Below are 16040 nucleotides of genomic sequence, written 5' to 3'. Positions count from 1 at the left end.
AGTAGCACTGGTAGTCCCCCAGTCCCCCAGGCTCAAAATCTTGGAAACATCTGACTTACTGACTCTACCCAACTAGTTAGTCACCAAGACATTCTTCTGAAATTTCTTTTGAATCTGTTCCCATTTTCTATATTCCCCCACCAATCACACCTTCAGCTTCTCCTTACCTGAAATGCATTCCCTCCTCACCTCTTCTTCACAGAATCCTTTACTTTCTGCAAGAGATAGCTAAAGCATGACCTGACTTCCTTGCTTGTGACCTCCCTCCCAAACAACCTCTTTGTATTCTGCATATACTTATATATGATCTTGTGGTCCCACCAGATAGACTGCAAGCTCACTGAGAGGAGAGACTGTTTTGACTAGAAGAATACAGCGTCAGGCACATTTCTGTTGTTGTTCAGTTGTTTTCAGTCGCGCCTGACCCTTTGTGACCCCATTTGTGTTTTTTGTTTTTGTAGGGGATGGAGGGGAGTGTTGCGGGGTGGGCAATGAGGGTTAAGTGACTTGCCCAGGGTCACCAGTTTCAAGTGTCTGAGGTGGGATTTGAATTCAGGTCCTCCTGAATCCAGGGTCCAGGGTTTATCCACTGTGCCACCTAGCTGCCCCCTCCCATTTGGATTTTTCTTGGCAAAAATACTGGAATGGTTTTCCATTTCCTTCTCCAGATCATTTTACAGATAAAGAAACTGAGACAAACAGGGTTAAGTGACTTGTCCAGGGTCACATAGCTAGTAAGTGTCTGAGACAGGATTTGAACTCAGGAAGCTGAGTCGTCCTGACTCCAAGCCTGGTGCTCTATCCACTGCACAGCCTATCTACCAGGCACACAAGTACTATAATAAATGCTTGCTGACTGCTTGATTGATCATCCTTAGTTAAGGATTACATGACCTCTCACCCCACATTTAGCCTTCTAACTAGTCTCTTTGCCTCCAGTATGATTTCATACCCCACTGCCAGAAGTCTTTCTAAAGCCCAGTCCTCATGCCACACCCCAGCTCAATGGCTTGTCAAATGACAGGTGAATACCTTGGGATGGTATTCATGGCATCACAGAAAGTCAGTGTTGGATGGATCCCTGAAAGCCAACTAGTTCATCATATACCCTCCCCAGGGGCAGCTAGGTGGCACAGTGGATAAAGCACCAGCCCTGGATTCAGGAGGACCTAAGTTCAAATCTGGCCTCAGACACTTGACATTTACTAGCTATGTGACCCTGGGCAAGTCACTTAGCCCTCATTGCCCTACAAAAACAAAAACAAAAGACATATACCCTCCCTGAGATTTTCTTCTCCAACATCCTGGACAAGTGGTTATTCATCCTTTATTTGAAGATCTTTATTAAGGGAGAAATCACGGCCTTCTAAGGCAGCTCATTCTACTTTTGGATAGCTCTAAGTGTTAGAACATTTTCTTTTCTTTTTTTTTTGGTCTGGCCCCAATTTCAGTGATGTAGGGAGATCCTGGTTAGGAAAGTACTTTTACCAATGGATGCCAGCAACTGTTTTGCCACTTGGAGTCTTTGAAAGTTGCTTGGGGCACTAAGAGGTTAAGTGACTTGCCCCAGGGTTACACAGCTAATAAGAGTCAGAAACATTTGAACATTGAAGGACATTCTTTTCCAAATCCAGTAACTCTGCTCTGTCATACTGCTTCAATTTGTCTTTTTGCAACGTGTGCCCACGGTTCTGTGTGCTGTCCTCTGGGGCCACACAGAACAAACCCAATCCATCTTGTATATGATGGTACTTCAGATATAGAGAGGCAGATATCCATCAACCCCCCCCCCCACCCCCCCCACCCCCAATCTTCTCTTATTCAGACTAATTGGAAACTGAGATTCCCAGGTTTCTTAAATTGATCCTTATATGGCTCCTCACCAGTTTGCTTGACCTCTTCTAGACACTCTCCAGCTTATTAATATCCTTCCTAAATATGGTACCCAGATACAGTCTGACCAAGACAGAATAATGGTAGAACTATCATGTACTCATTCCTGGTAACTGTGCCTTTCTTTGCCCAGAGCAAATTAGCTTTTTTTTTGGCTTCCATATCATATTATTGACTCACATGGGAGTCTGCAGTATGTCAAAACACCCAGATTTTTTCAGATAAACTGCTATGTGACTGTGACATCCTGTCTAAACATGCCTCCCGCATTGTGTACTTGTGAAATTAGGATTTTGAACCCAAGTTTAAGACTTTACATGTTTCCCTATTAAATTTCATCTTATTGGATACAACCACATGTTCCATCCCATTAAGATCTTTTTGGATCTTAATTCTGTCATCTAGCATGTAAGTTATCCCTCCCAGGTTTGGGTCAACTGCAAAATGACACACATCATTGGTTTCAATGTTAAAGAACACAGGGCCAAGCACAGCTCTCTGGAACTCTCCACTGAGATGTATTATATTTTTATTTATTTTGTTAAACGTTTGCCAGTTTCATTTTAGTCTATTTCAGGATGCACCTGAGAACCCCACTTGCTTCTCTAGTGCATTTAAAGTGATTAAATTCATAAAACATTGATCTTTGTGCAATTTTTTACCATTATATAAAACAATACACATCTATAAATATTTGAACTCACTGCATAATGTCCAACAATAATGATAGCTGACATTTACATATAGGAATGTGCTAATAAATGTTTAACAACCAGCTCTCCTCACCCCTCAAAAAAATATGCATGACACACTTTTAAGTTTTATCTGCATTATTAACATTTCCCTCATCATATTCTTAAATCTAGATAATAAACAAAACAATAAATCAGGCTCTGATTTGGAGCGTTTGCCAATTGGCTCTTCTAAGCTGGTTTGAGCTGACTCCAGCACATGCTTATTTATCTGAAATTATTAAAGTCTGTAAAGTTCTTTATATACATCATCTCACTTGAACTTCATAGTAACTCCATAAGAAGGTACTCCTGGTATTATTGTTCCCATTTTATAGTTTAAAAAAACCCTGAAACTCAGACAGGTTAAGTGTATTTTCCGTGGTCACACAGCTAATAAGCATAAGAGACAGAATTAGAACTCATGAAGGAGAGAAATGATTATTAATAACTAATGATTTGGGGAAATTCAGAGTTCCCCTTTTTTCTATCCTCATTTGAAGACCTCAGTCTCTGAAGGTCGAGCTAACCCTCCTCTATCTGACCCCACCCAATCTTACAAGGCTTGACTCTAGGGCAGCTTGAGTTCTTCAAACAGAACCTGGATGACCACTTGTTAGGGAGGCTGTAGAGGGGATTCTTAGATAGGGGTTGGAGTAAATGGCTTTTAAGTCCTCTTCCAGTTCTGGGAACCTGTAATCCTGTTATTTGTATTTGCAAAGTCAATACTTCAGCACAATTTATTCTATCAGCCCCTGCTGCAAAATCTGCTTTCCTGCTATACAGTCAGTATTACTTAACAAGCCATTCTGCATGCCACTTACCTTTCAAATTGAAATGTCTTATTGATCAAAGGGTGACCGGTTCGACTGCATCTCACCAGGACAGTTTCCTAACAGGAAAGAACATTAAATGTGATTGGACATATATAACTTATATCAGATTGCTTTATGTCTTGGGGAGGGGAGAGGGAAGGGCGGGGGGAGAAAAATTTGGAACTAAAAATCTTATGAAAACAAATGTTGAAAACTATTTTTACGTGTAACTAGAAAATAATAAAATACTTTTATGATTAAAAAAATAAAGAAAAATAAGAAAGAACATTAAAAATAAAAGGTAAGACCATACTAAGAATATACCTATGGCACAATGGGAAAAAAAATACGCGACTAGTTCAAAATATGTTAAGGGACCCACGAAAATGCAAGAGAGAAATGGGCTGAGTAGACCACTTACTCACTGACCACTTCAAGGGAAGGGGCAAAGCTTCATAAAGCTTAACACGCTAGGATGAGGACCACTTTAAATTTGCATGTCTTTGTGATTTAAGGATAGCTTGTGGAATCTCAGGTGCTATTTTTATAAAATGCTCCAAAAGTCATCATGAAGTTTTTAACCTATCAAAGCTAAAACCACACTAAGAGTTTGGGGGCCACTGTGTCAGTATAGAAAGACGTTTAAAGCTCTTTCAAATTTTGTTCTTTTTTTCAAAAGTGTTGTTCTTGGGGTATGGTGGTTAGAGGCATAGGCAACTTTCAGTAAGTTGCAGTCAACCTCCAGTTGGGCCAGGAGAAAGGAAATCTACTATATGGAATGTGAAGGGAAACACAGTCGAATGGAAAAATATATTCCGGAAGAGTCAAATAGTTTAAAGAAATTCTTAAATGGCAATAGTGATTAGTCTAAAAATGAACATTTTATTTTTGTAAACAGTAATTAGGAAATGCTAGAACACTGCCTTCAAATATATCAACTCCTAAATGTCAAATAAATTGACTGACCAGATGTTTTTTTAGAAAAAAATAAATATTTGGGATTCAACATCTGCCCACATTCCAGTGTTTTTTGCTTTCCACTGTTGTGAGAAGCCCCTCCCACTCTCTTGCCACCAAACTCCTCTGCAAATATCTCACATCCGTCTCCTCACCACTCATTGCCAGCGTCCTAATCCAGGCCTTTACCATCTCTCATCTGTACTATTACAACAACCTTCTTCTTGGTCTCTCTGTCTCCAGTCTCTCCCTTCTCTAACCTATTCTTTCCACATCAAGGAAAAAATTTTCTCAACGTCCTGGTCTGACCAGACCATTCCTCTGCTCCAAAACTTCAGTGTTTCCCTCCTGCCTATGGTAATGAAATACAAACCCCTCAGCTTGGCCTCTAAAGTCCTTCACAGTCTAGCCTCCATTCCAGTCTCCTCCCCTTCACACAAACTTGAGTTTCAGTTCACCTGGGCCACTAGTTGTTATCTGGTCTCATTCTGCAATCTTTTACCTTGCTGGACTTGGGCAAATCATCCTTCGTGCCTAAAGGGCATTTTCTCTTTCTCTTTTCCTTTCAGAATCCTCTCCCTTCAAGACTCAGCTCAGGTGCTCTCACTACCATAGTACCTTCCTTGCCCCTGCCCCCACACCCCAGGTGAAACCATTCTTGTCCTCCTCAAATTCTCCAAAGAGCATTTTGTCATCATCTCTTCTTTGCCCCCATCATGCCTTATCTTGAATTATGCTCATCTCTCTGCATGTATCCACAAGTACTGTAACCTAAGACAAGTCAGTGCTTCTCTGGGCTTTGTTTTCCTTATCTCCATGCTTTCTGAGAGAAGGCCCTCTGTCCTTTGTAAAAATGTTTGAGTCCCCAGAACTTTGGAAGTATTTTCTACATAGCAGGCATTTCATGGATGTTTGCTGAATTTGTTGTTGCATTGTAAGTCAGCCTGAAAGGACTAACTCAGGTTGATTTTAAGAGCTTGCTAGGCAGGCTTATGATGACTTTGAAGCCCCTCTGCAAAAATATCAATGACAATAACAACAACATTTATATAATGTTGTAAAATTTGCAAAGTGCTTCACATATTATCTCATCCGATCTTCACATCAATCCTGTGAGGTGGGTACTAATGGATCTAGTGACAGGTCTGGAGTCAGGAGGATCTGAGTTCAAATACAGCCTCAGACACTTACTAGCTACATGACCCTGAGCAAGTCACTTTACTTCTGCTTGCTTCAGTTTTCTCATATGTAAAATGGGAATAATAATACCACCTACCTCCCAAGGCTACTGTGAGGACCAAATAAGTGTAAATCACTTACTGAGGTACCTGGTACAGAGTAAGCACTATCTATATCTTAGCTAGTATTACTTTACAGATGGGGAAACTGAGGCTGAAGGAGGTGAAGTGACTTTTACAAGGTCTTATGGATAGTGTCTGAGGCAGGATTTGAACACAGATCTTGCTAGGTCAAGTCTTATCCAAAAAAAAAAAATCCCCGCTTGTTTGCTGATGCCTTAAATTCCTTTAATAAGAGATTCTTATGTTATATATAACATGATTTATATGTAATTTACATAATATGTTCAATAATTAGAGACAAAAGGTTTAAAATTCAAATGCCAGGGCAATGTACTCTTGTGATAGAATTTTGGATCATGTGTAATCAGCCAATCCCAGGGGATAAATAACTAACAAAAAGTCATTGTGTTATACAAGACATAGATATTCCTAAAAGGGACAAGGGAAGGAAGCTAGTGATGTAAAAACCTAATTTCTCAAGACTTTACTGTTTTGCCTAGGGTTGGCCCTATTTACTTCTAAATGGATGATGGGGCAGACATAAATTGAGTGATGGAGGTACATTTGTCAAACAGGTGCAATACAGGTCACTCTGTTGCATATGCTTTAAGAAGATCCTTTTTGAAAGAGTTGTCTTTCTATAGAGGAGCTTCATTCCCAAGGGATTTAGTAATTAAAGATTCACTATATAATTTTAGTACATTGCAGCGTGGTACCAGGGCAAGGGTCTCTGAGATCACAGTGTCCCCTGACACAACTATCTGTGTGATTTGGGACAAGTTATTTTACCTCCCTAAAGCCTCAGTGTCCTCATCTGAAAAATGAGAGGGATGGATTAGATGTTTTCTAAGGTTCCTCTAGATCTATGATCCGAAATTATTTTTCTAATAGTTACCTGACATGGGAAGAGAAGAGCAAAAACAGAGAGTAATAAAAAAAAATCATATCCTAATGTAGTTACAAGAATAGATCTCAAAATTTCTGGCTCCCAGGCCTGGACTCTTAACCACTAACCCTCTACTCCCTCCCTGTGGCATATTTTCATTTTAATGGTCTCCTGATTGTGGTAGTATTACTTTAAAAAGAGGCCAAAATGTAATCGCCCTGATTTGGCATGAGTTACACAGGAATTTAAACCCTAAAGTGTCCAACCGCTGTCATCAGATGCCTGGGTTTTAACAACAAAGGAAAACAAATTTAAAATGCTAAAATTCATAATGTCTCACCCAAAAGCCCAAGAGACACCATATTCAGAACATTTTAAAAAATTGTTTTTTTTCCAAGAAGTCCTCATGGATGTTTTGAATATCTTCCTATTTGTGACCATTTCTACACGATTTCAGAGTATTTGAAATGACTCAGGGAATGAAAGTATTTTTAAAATCAGAATTAAAAAGAAACTTGTAAAAAAAGCTATACTTTTAATGAAATCTATTTATATAAAGAAATCCAATTGTAAATGGAACAGCAAGAGTGATATAGGAATCTTTTCCTTCCTTATAATATTAGCCTCACCACCTTAAGCCAGGAACCCATTTGTTCTCTATTCAAATTAGTGACTTCTCTATAATATCCTCTCTCTCCTTACTCATTTTCAAACTCTCATTATTGATGGTATCCTTCTGTTCTGAACAAAAATTGATCAACCCATATGGGTTCTCAAGAAATAAGTACCTTGCAAAGGAAAAGAACCATAATACAAACTCACTAAAGAATATGAAAATTTTAAAAATAAAATCAGCAAAAAAACCCTAACCTATAATGATTATCCATCCATCCACCCATTCATCCATCCATCTATCCATCCATCCATTTGTCAATTTACTATAACCAAGTTGGATTTAGTCCAGGAATATAAGAGTAGTTCAACATTATGAAAACAATTAACATAATCATATTAAAACAAAAACAACCCAAACCAGAAGTGTATCATTGAATATAGCAAAAACTTTTAACAAAATATAACACTCATTTATGCTAAAAACCCCTCTCAATTATAGTCATAGCAGGGCCATTTAAAAAATGCGAGTATATATTAACAACCAAAAGGTAGCATTATTTGTAATGGGGAAACACTAGCTTTCCCAATAAAAACAGACATAACACAAAGATTCTCACCCTTACCCTTACACACTATTATCTGACATGGTTCTAGAAATGTTAGCACAAACATCAAAGTCATAACATAGGTAAACAAAAGTTATCCCCATTGTTGAAGACATGATGGTTTACCTAGTCCAGGACTTCTTAAACTTTTTCCATTTGCAACCTCTTTTCACCCAAGAAATTTTTATGTGACCCTGGGTACACAGGTATATAAAACATGTATTTATAACCTTTTACTGTTGCCAATTTTTTTGCGACCTCTACATTCAGTTATGTGACCCCTTATGGGGTCCTGATCCACAGTTTAAGAAGCTTTGACCCAGACAACCCTAATGAAGAAGCAAAGAAACTAAGGCAGTTAACTTCAGTAAAGTATCAAGAGACAAAGTAAAATATACACAAATCATCATCACTTCTTATATATTAAAAAACTCAAGTGTATCTATGATCTCATTGATTCCAAAGTTCTTTCTAATGATATTGATTATGACTGATCCATGATTGCTTCTCCTGTATTACTCTTATCCTTGTTTTCCCATAAGACCCCCCCACAAGGGATCCACCCAATGTATTGAGACCTTTCTTACTTTCAGTATCTCAAGAGTACCTGTCATTCCTCTCCTTTATTATGTAACCAGCCCATCTTTTCTTCCCATCATGTGATTCCTTGATTTACTCCTGTTCTTCTTCAAAGTTCCCCATTGGTTATATATTGCAGCCTGTTCATGTCAATAATGTGTTTTCCATTGTCTTCTGTGTCATATTTCTAATTGTTTATTCCGTGTCTTGATGCCACTCATCAACACCCGTAGAATGTTAATATTAAAAAAAAAAGGCCTTTGATTTCCGGGGAACTTAGAGCCCTTAAAAGGGCTTTGCACTTCCCCAAAGGCAATCCAGCAGGCCCTTCTGTTCCTATTCTGTTCTCAGCCAAACTCTTTGTCCATTTGAACTGTGTGTACAAGACATACATACTGCTGGACAAGCTCCATAGGCTTTTCTTTCAAATGCATGTTGTAATCTGGGCAATAAGTACACTTTATCTACTTGCTATTTCTTATGTAGATATTCAATTCAATAAGCATTTATTAAGTACCTACTATGTTCCAGGCACTCAGTGCTAATGATAAAAAAAGAGTTCTTGCCCTCAAGAAACTTACAATCCAATGGCGGCCAAACTACTTTGGGCGATTATAGATCACATCAGGAGACTCTAAAATATTTCAGTGCTTGCTATCTGATTTACAGCTGAAACCTCCTGTGTGTGGGAGCTCCTCATTAGAATGTGAACTCCTGGGAATGAAGGATTTTTTTCCTTTGCTTTTCTGTTTGTATCCTTGAGGGAAGCTAGGGTGCATAGTAAATAGAGTGCTGGACCTGAGCTCAGTAAGACTCAGCTTCCCGAGTTCAAATGTGGTTTCAGACACTTACTGACTGAGTGACCCTGGGAAAGTCACTTAACCCTGTTTGCTCCATTTTCCTCATCTGTAAAGTGAGCTGGAGGAGGAAATGAAAAACCACTCCAGTATCTTTGTCAAGAAAACCCCAAATAGGATCATGAAGAGTTGGACACTGAAAAACTGTACCCCAGCACTTGGCATAATACTTTGCATATAGTAAAAACTTAATAAATGCTTTTTTCATTATTTATTATATCAAGGGTAAGCTAGCTTTTAAGGAAAGCTGGTAAAGAAAGTTTTCTGAAGAACAGAGAACAATCTTGGAGCAACCATCTTCCGACTACAGGTAGAGGGGCAATGGGGGAGAGGAGGTACAGTTAAAAGTACTTCACCTGGTTTTCGCACATTTCAGCTCTAATCTGTCCCAGCCACAACTTTCACAGTGGATGCAATAGATAGGTGGAGACACCAAGCAAGGGGAGAATTCAAGCTGTCTTGGTTCCCCCAGTCTCCATCTCTGGACCTGCCCCATCTCTCTATCTTTGTCTCTCCGCAACCACAAGACCACTGTCTGCCATTGTGTTCATGTTGCTATGCTGCTTCTCATCCTCAAAATATTATGAAGTATCCTTCATGTGCCAGGTATTGTGCTAAACACCGAGGCAAGTAGTAGCCAAGACCCATAGGGATATATACCTCTAGGACTGCAAGCCTGGACAACTGCATGCTATGGGGGAAAGGGGGAAGCAGCTGCTGTAGACTGAGAAGCTTGGGCAACTGGTTCCCTGTGAGGCCTAACCCAAGGAGGTAAGGAGAGCTCCTTTCACGAAGTGTAATGAGCTGGAGGACTTTGTAGGCACCAGTGTTAGCAAGGTGGCCGATGATGGAAGCTGTCAGCACTTGTGGCCAGAGGGGGCCCAGCCTCACCCACCAGCTCTCCCCCTGATGGTTAGACATGTATCTATGGTCTGATCTCCCCGACCAGACTGTAAGCTGTCTTCTGGAAACCATTCACCATTTGCTCGATAAGTCCTTGTTGAATGAATGCATGATTTAATGTTGTTGTTTTAAACATTTTAGCTTGATCCACTGATAGAGGCATATTAATTTCATCTCTTTTTCTATAACCCCTTGTTTTTCTCGCTTTACTCTTCTTGATCTTTTAGATTCTATCTTCCCCACTCCACCTGCTCTCCTTTTCTTACTCTTGATTGTTTGAGCTATTTATTTCTGGGTTCCAGTTTTTTTAGCCTTGATTAAACTTGAATGATGCAATGCAATTAACGGGGATCAGCTTGAGTTTTTCTTTCCCCTGCAAGCAGTAATAGTGTATTACTCTATCTAGTGTTTATTGAATACCTTCTAGTGAGAAGATTGCATTTCTTTAAAAATGCTAAATTATTTAGATATTCTCTTAACTCAAGCTAGCAAGTATCAGAAATGGGATTTGAAAATATGAAATAATTGTCTGAAATGACTTAAAGTAAGCAGAACCAGAAGAATATTTTATACTAAATCATCATCAAGTCAGATTACAGGGGAGTAACAAAAGAGGAAATGGAGGCAGAGGAGGTAGTTCTCATCTTCTGTGAGGGCAGGGATTGGTTCATTTTTTTTCCTTTGTATTTGCAGCACCAAGCTCAACTCTGGGAGAAGAGCAGGTGTTTAATAAATTCTTATTGATTTCAAAAATACTACTTGTCACATGGCATGGCTTAGGGAGAAGGGGTAGGATACATGGGATATTATGGTTATGGAAGAAACAAAAATTATTTTAAAAATGCTTTGTGATTAGTTGATCTTTGTCCACCAAAATTGGTGAAATAAAAAGGGGAAAACCCTCCTTTTATTATGAACTTAACAGTCATCAACAAATAGAAACATTCCATAGTATAAAGAGAAATAAAAAAGGATTATATATGAAAAAAAAGAAATGGGATTTGGACCCATCATTTCTTTACTTTCATTCCCGCACTCCACCATGCCATCCCATCCCTTAACCCATAATTACTCTGTTCATAATCTCCTATCTTTTTACCTCTTCCCAACTTCCCAAATTTATTCTTTGTCCTCATGAACACCTGTAGACCCTCTCAGCCCTTCCTTGTTTTCCCAGCCCATCACCCCCTGCTCTCCCTCACCTCCCTATCTTCCCACTCTAGACCCTAGAATCAATCAAACCGCTCTCCTTAGAAGTTGTGGTTAACTAGAAGAGTCATATACGTATGTGGCCTGAGGAAGTTAAATGACTTGTCCACGGTTTTATAGACATTAAATGGTAAAACTGGGACTTAAACATAGGTCTTCTGACTATAAAACTGGTAATCTTTCAGCCATACTGAGAGATGCCTTTAGTTGTGCTTATTTAAACTGATTAAAAGGAGAAAAACATTCTCAAAAAAAAAAAAGTTGTGGTCAATTAAAATTTTGCTTCTTTCCATCATCTCAAAACTGGTTTTTTTTTTGTTTATTTGTTTGTTTGTTTTTACTTCTTAATGTACCACAAGGAAACTAGGTTTTATTTAATTTCCAAGTCAGCCAAAATTTTAATGCTATATCTGCCTTCTCCTTCCTGGCTTCTCTGAGCTTTCTGGCTCTTCCCTCTGTTCCATCCCTCCCTTCCCCACCCCTCCACCTCCCTTTAGATGACCTAGCTTACCTCCATATTCTTCCCTGTCTTTTTTCCAAGGGCCAGAAGGGTGCTACCTAGTCCTTTGCCTGACCCAAATCTACCCATCTGCTCAGTGTTGCTTGTCTTAGATTATATGATACGGAGCAGAGCCCATGCATATAGAGCTAGACACTACACCATGTGTAGATCAGTTGTTAATAAATTTTTCATGACAATGAAAGAATGAAATAAGACACAGTGGTGTCACTTTAGAGAATTAGGAAGGTTGTTCAAAAAAGCAAGTTTGTTAGCAGCACATTAAATATACCGCCACCAGTTGTACCCATATGGAGTAAACTTAAGGCATATATCTATGCATGCACACATAAAAAACACACATGTGCACAAAGTAATATGAACATACATGTACATACAGATATGTGAACACATACAAACCTATCATCAATCACACATATAACTACACATGTGTTTGCATACACAAATGTATATACACACATAAATACATACAGGTATAATTATGAAAAATCTATTTTTAGAAATGTAATAGTGCAATCTTAGGGGCACTGATTTGGTGAAATGAACCAGTTGATGTAACTTCTCTGTTATGTTTTTGTTAGTCTTTGTTCTAGTGCAAAACAGCCTTTCTCACAGTCACATTTGGATTGTCCCTTCTTTCTAACTTCCCAGAATATGTTAATACTATTACTAATAATAGCTAACTTTTATCTAGCATTTACAATGTGACAGGCATTGTACTAAGTACTTTGCAATTATTCTCTCGTTTGATCTTCACAACAATCCTGGGAAATAGGTGACGTTATTATCCCCATTTTACGGATGAAGAAACTGAAGCAAACACAGGTTAAGGGACTTGCCCAGGGTCACATATCTAGTAAGTTTCTGAGGCTAGTTTTAAATGCAGGCCTTCCTGACTCCAGGACCAGCTCTCTATCCACTTGACTAGCTATCTTTAATATTCAAATACTGAACATTGTTTTGATCTTAGGAAAATTTCCCCTGGGAAAACAAATGTTCCAACTGCTAGACTAGATCCCTGAGTTATCAGAAAGGACAATTCTTTTTTTTTTTTTTTTTTGCAGGGCAATGAGGGTTAAGTGACTTGCCCAGGATCACACAACTAGTAAGTGTCAAGTGTCTGAGGCCAAATTTGAACTCAGGTCCTCCTGAATCCAGGGCCAGTGCTTTATCCACTGTGCCACCTAGCTGCCCCCGACAATTCTTTTTAAACTATGATATGGGTACACCTTTATTCAGAAAGCAAGTCAAATTCAATCAAGTCAACAAGCATTAAGTGCTTGCTATGTTGTCAGCCTGGCATTGTGCTAAATGCTGGGAATACACATAGAAGCAAAAAGACAATGCCTGCTGTCAAGGAGCTTACATTTTAATATTCTAATAACCCAAGACGACACATAAAGGGAAATTGAAAGGTTCAGGGGAAGGAAGAAGGCACCTTTTAGGGAACACAGAGGAGAAAGAAGTCAGAAATGTCAGGAGCAAGCATGGAGAAAGAATAAAGCAGCTGCAAAAGTCTCCTTATGTCAAAGGAATTCACATAAGGTGACCATATTCTCAAACCTTTTACTTTATGGTCTAGCCAAAGATGAATTAAAGGAGATTAAGTGATTTACTGAGGGTTAGCTGACAAATTGGTTGGCAGGTCTAAGACTAGTACCCATCTCCAAGATCAAAATTCAACATATCTATTTAGAGGAGATGAGACTTTATTAGAAAGACCTTAAGACATGCGAAACAGCAGGTTATTTGACCTAAAGGGGTGACTCCTGGCATGTGTGCAACTCAAAAGGCTGAGCTAAGCAAGATTCTGCCAACAATTCTCACTAACATGAAATTCAGTAACTCTTTTTCAGTAACTGTCAAACTGAAGGATGCTGAAATCCAAATGTGCTCTTCCAAATCTATGCTATTTAAAATAGACGGAAAAAATAGATGAACCCCTAATCCAGACTCCTGGATCCCTTTTCCTAATAGTAAGACTCTCCATCAGAGAGTGTTTTTTGTGTATCGATGCAATCTAGGACTCTAAAAAAACCCTCAAATGAACTCAAGTAGCTTAGAAATTGAAATTAAATATTATCTTACGTGTCCAATACAAACTCAAACTCCTTTTGGGCATTTAGAATTAAAATCACAACAGAGGGGCCAAGAGTTACATAGCCAAAGAAAAGAGCACTTGTCTTTTCAGTAGATTTAATAATTTGGAGGGTTTAAATAAATATGTATTTGTATGAGACTGGAGTTCTATTTGCTATCATTTTTGAGAATTCTCCTCCATTACACTCCTCCACATGAAAGGGAATCTTAACTTTATTCTGATGTATGCAAACCTCAAACCTCTGAATTTGAAGACAATAAAACTTTTGTAGTGTGTGTGTGTGTGTGTGTGTGTGTGTGTGTGTGTGTGTGTGTGTGTGTGTGTGTGTGTGTGTGTGTGTGTGTGTGTGTACACTGAAGGTAGGGAGCTGTTGTCAATCAGATGACCAAAAACCAAGGTACTCATTAGTCTCATTTTCCTCATCCTATTAAATCAACTTTGGCATCACCTTCCTCCCTGGCCATCCCAGCTGTCTTGACTTAAACTCTTCCCACGTTCTGAAATACTTAACACTTTCAGCTCTGGAAACACCTCTTCCAGACCTCACCTCTATGCCCATTGGTGGCTGCCCAATACCATGCTTCCTCCCTTTAATGCCTGGCAATCTTATCAGCAACCTAGTATCTTTCCCTCCCCACCCCTAACTCTACTAGCTGTTTGGGGGATATGATATTCAATCTCCTATTTTTATGTGATTGTGTCCCACACATCCAGAATGTTCTACTTCCTCATCTCTGTCTTCCTTCAGGACTCAGTCCAAATTTCACTGTATCTAAGTGCCTTTCCCAGTCCCCCACTTGTGAATTCCTTCCCCTCCGATATTATCTTCCATCTACTCCGTGTATATATCTTGTATGTAACTAGTTATTTCTATGTTTCCCCCATGACACTGTGAGCTTCTTGAGAGCAGGGACTGTTTTTATCTTTCTTTGTATCCTGAAGACTTAGCATAGTCTGTGGAACACAGGAAGCCCTTAATGAATACTTGCCGACTAACTAAAAAGCCAAGTACATGAAGCCTTTCTTTATCCTTACAGTTGCTAGTGTCCCTTTTGGAATTACCCCACGTATTCTTATATTTGTATTTATCTCATTCTCCTTACCCCTTACATGTTGTTGTTCAGTCAATTTTCAGTGGTATCTCACTCTTTGTGACCTCATTTAGGGTTTTCTTAGCAAAGATAATGGAGTGATTTGCCATTTCCTTCTCCCTGCCCCTCCCCCAATATAGCTCAGTAAATATAATCCCCCTTGAGGGTGGGAACTATTTACTTTTTGTCTTTGTATCACCAGCAGACAGCACAGTGCCTTGCATATAGCAGGTGTTTAATAAGTACAGCTAGATGTTCTAGTTGCCAGAGTGCAGAACTTGAAGTCAGGAATACCTGAGTTCAAATCCCACCACAACACTAGTTGTGTGATGCCTAGGCATGTCTGGGCTTTGTTTCCTTCATTTGTAAAATGGGGATAATAATAGCTCCTACATCCCAGGTTTGTTGGAAGAATCAAATGAGGTAACACATTAAGCTCTTTGTAAAATTAAAATTACTATAGAAATGCTAGAGAGTGTTAAGTATGTTTTAATCCTCACACATGTACCTTAGATTTTGGATTTTTTTTTTTTGGCTGAGCAGTGAGGGTTAAATGACTTGCCCAAAGTCACACAGCTAGTAAGTGTCAAGTGTCTGAGGCTGGATTTGAACTCAGGTCCTCCTGAATCCAGGGCCAGTGCTTTATCCACTGTGTCACCTAGCTGCCCCCTGTACCTTAGATTTTGGAAGGACAGTAGGTTTACTCAATTTATCTTAGAATGGTGGGTTCCCTTTTTCTAGAGGTCTTCAAGCAAAGACTGGAAAACCCTTTGTTGGTATGTGGTAGAAGGAATTCTTGTTCAAGTATGAATGTCGTTCAATGGCCGAGGAGATTTCAACCAACTCCAAGACTCTATGACCTGAGGATCAGGAATATTATTGATTGTCTCTGGCCATGGAACTAGGAAGTGTTGGAACCCAAATTCAAAACTAGGTCTTTAGACATCAAGTCTACTTCTCTTTCCACTATACCATAC

At 39.1% G+C, this 16040-nt stretch overlaps 1 protein-coding gene across 1 annotated transcript in view; it reads right to left on the bottom strand.

Moving 5' to 3' along the window:
* The window catches only part of KIF25 (kinesin family member 25), a 91201-nt gene that overhangs the window by 51990 nt on the left and 23171 nt on the right, over positions 1-16040 (bottom strand). The window contains exon 6 of the mRNA XM_043963678.1: positions 3449-3516. Coding sequence (XP_043819613.1) covers positions 3449-3516 — 68 coding nt within the window. The remainder of the gene's footprint in view (positions 1-3448; positions 3517-16040) is intronic.

The sequence above is a fragment of the Dromiciops gliroides genome, chromosome 4 (assembly GCF_019393635.1).
Source record: "Dromiciops gliroides isolate mDroGli1 chromosome 4, mDroGli1.pri, whole genome shotgun sequence".
NCBI lineage: Eukaryota > Metazoa > Chordata > Mammalia > Microbiotheria > Microbiotheriidae > Dromiciops > Dromiciops gliroides.
The sequence above is the reverse complement of the archived record's forward strand: the minus strand, read 5'-3'. Positions and strand labels throughout refer to the sequence as shown.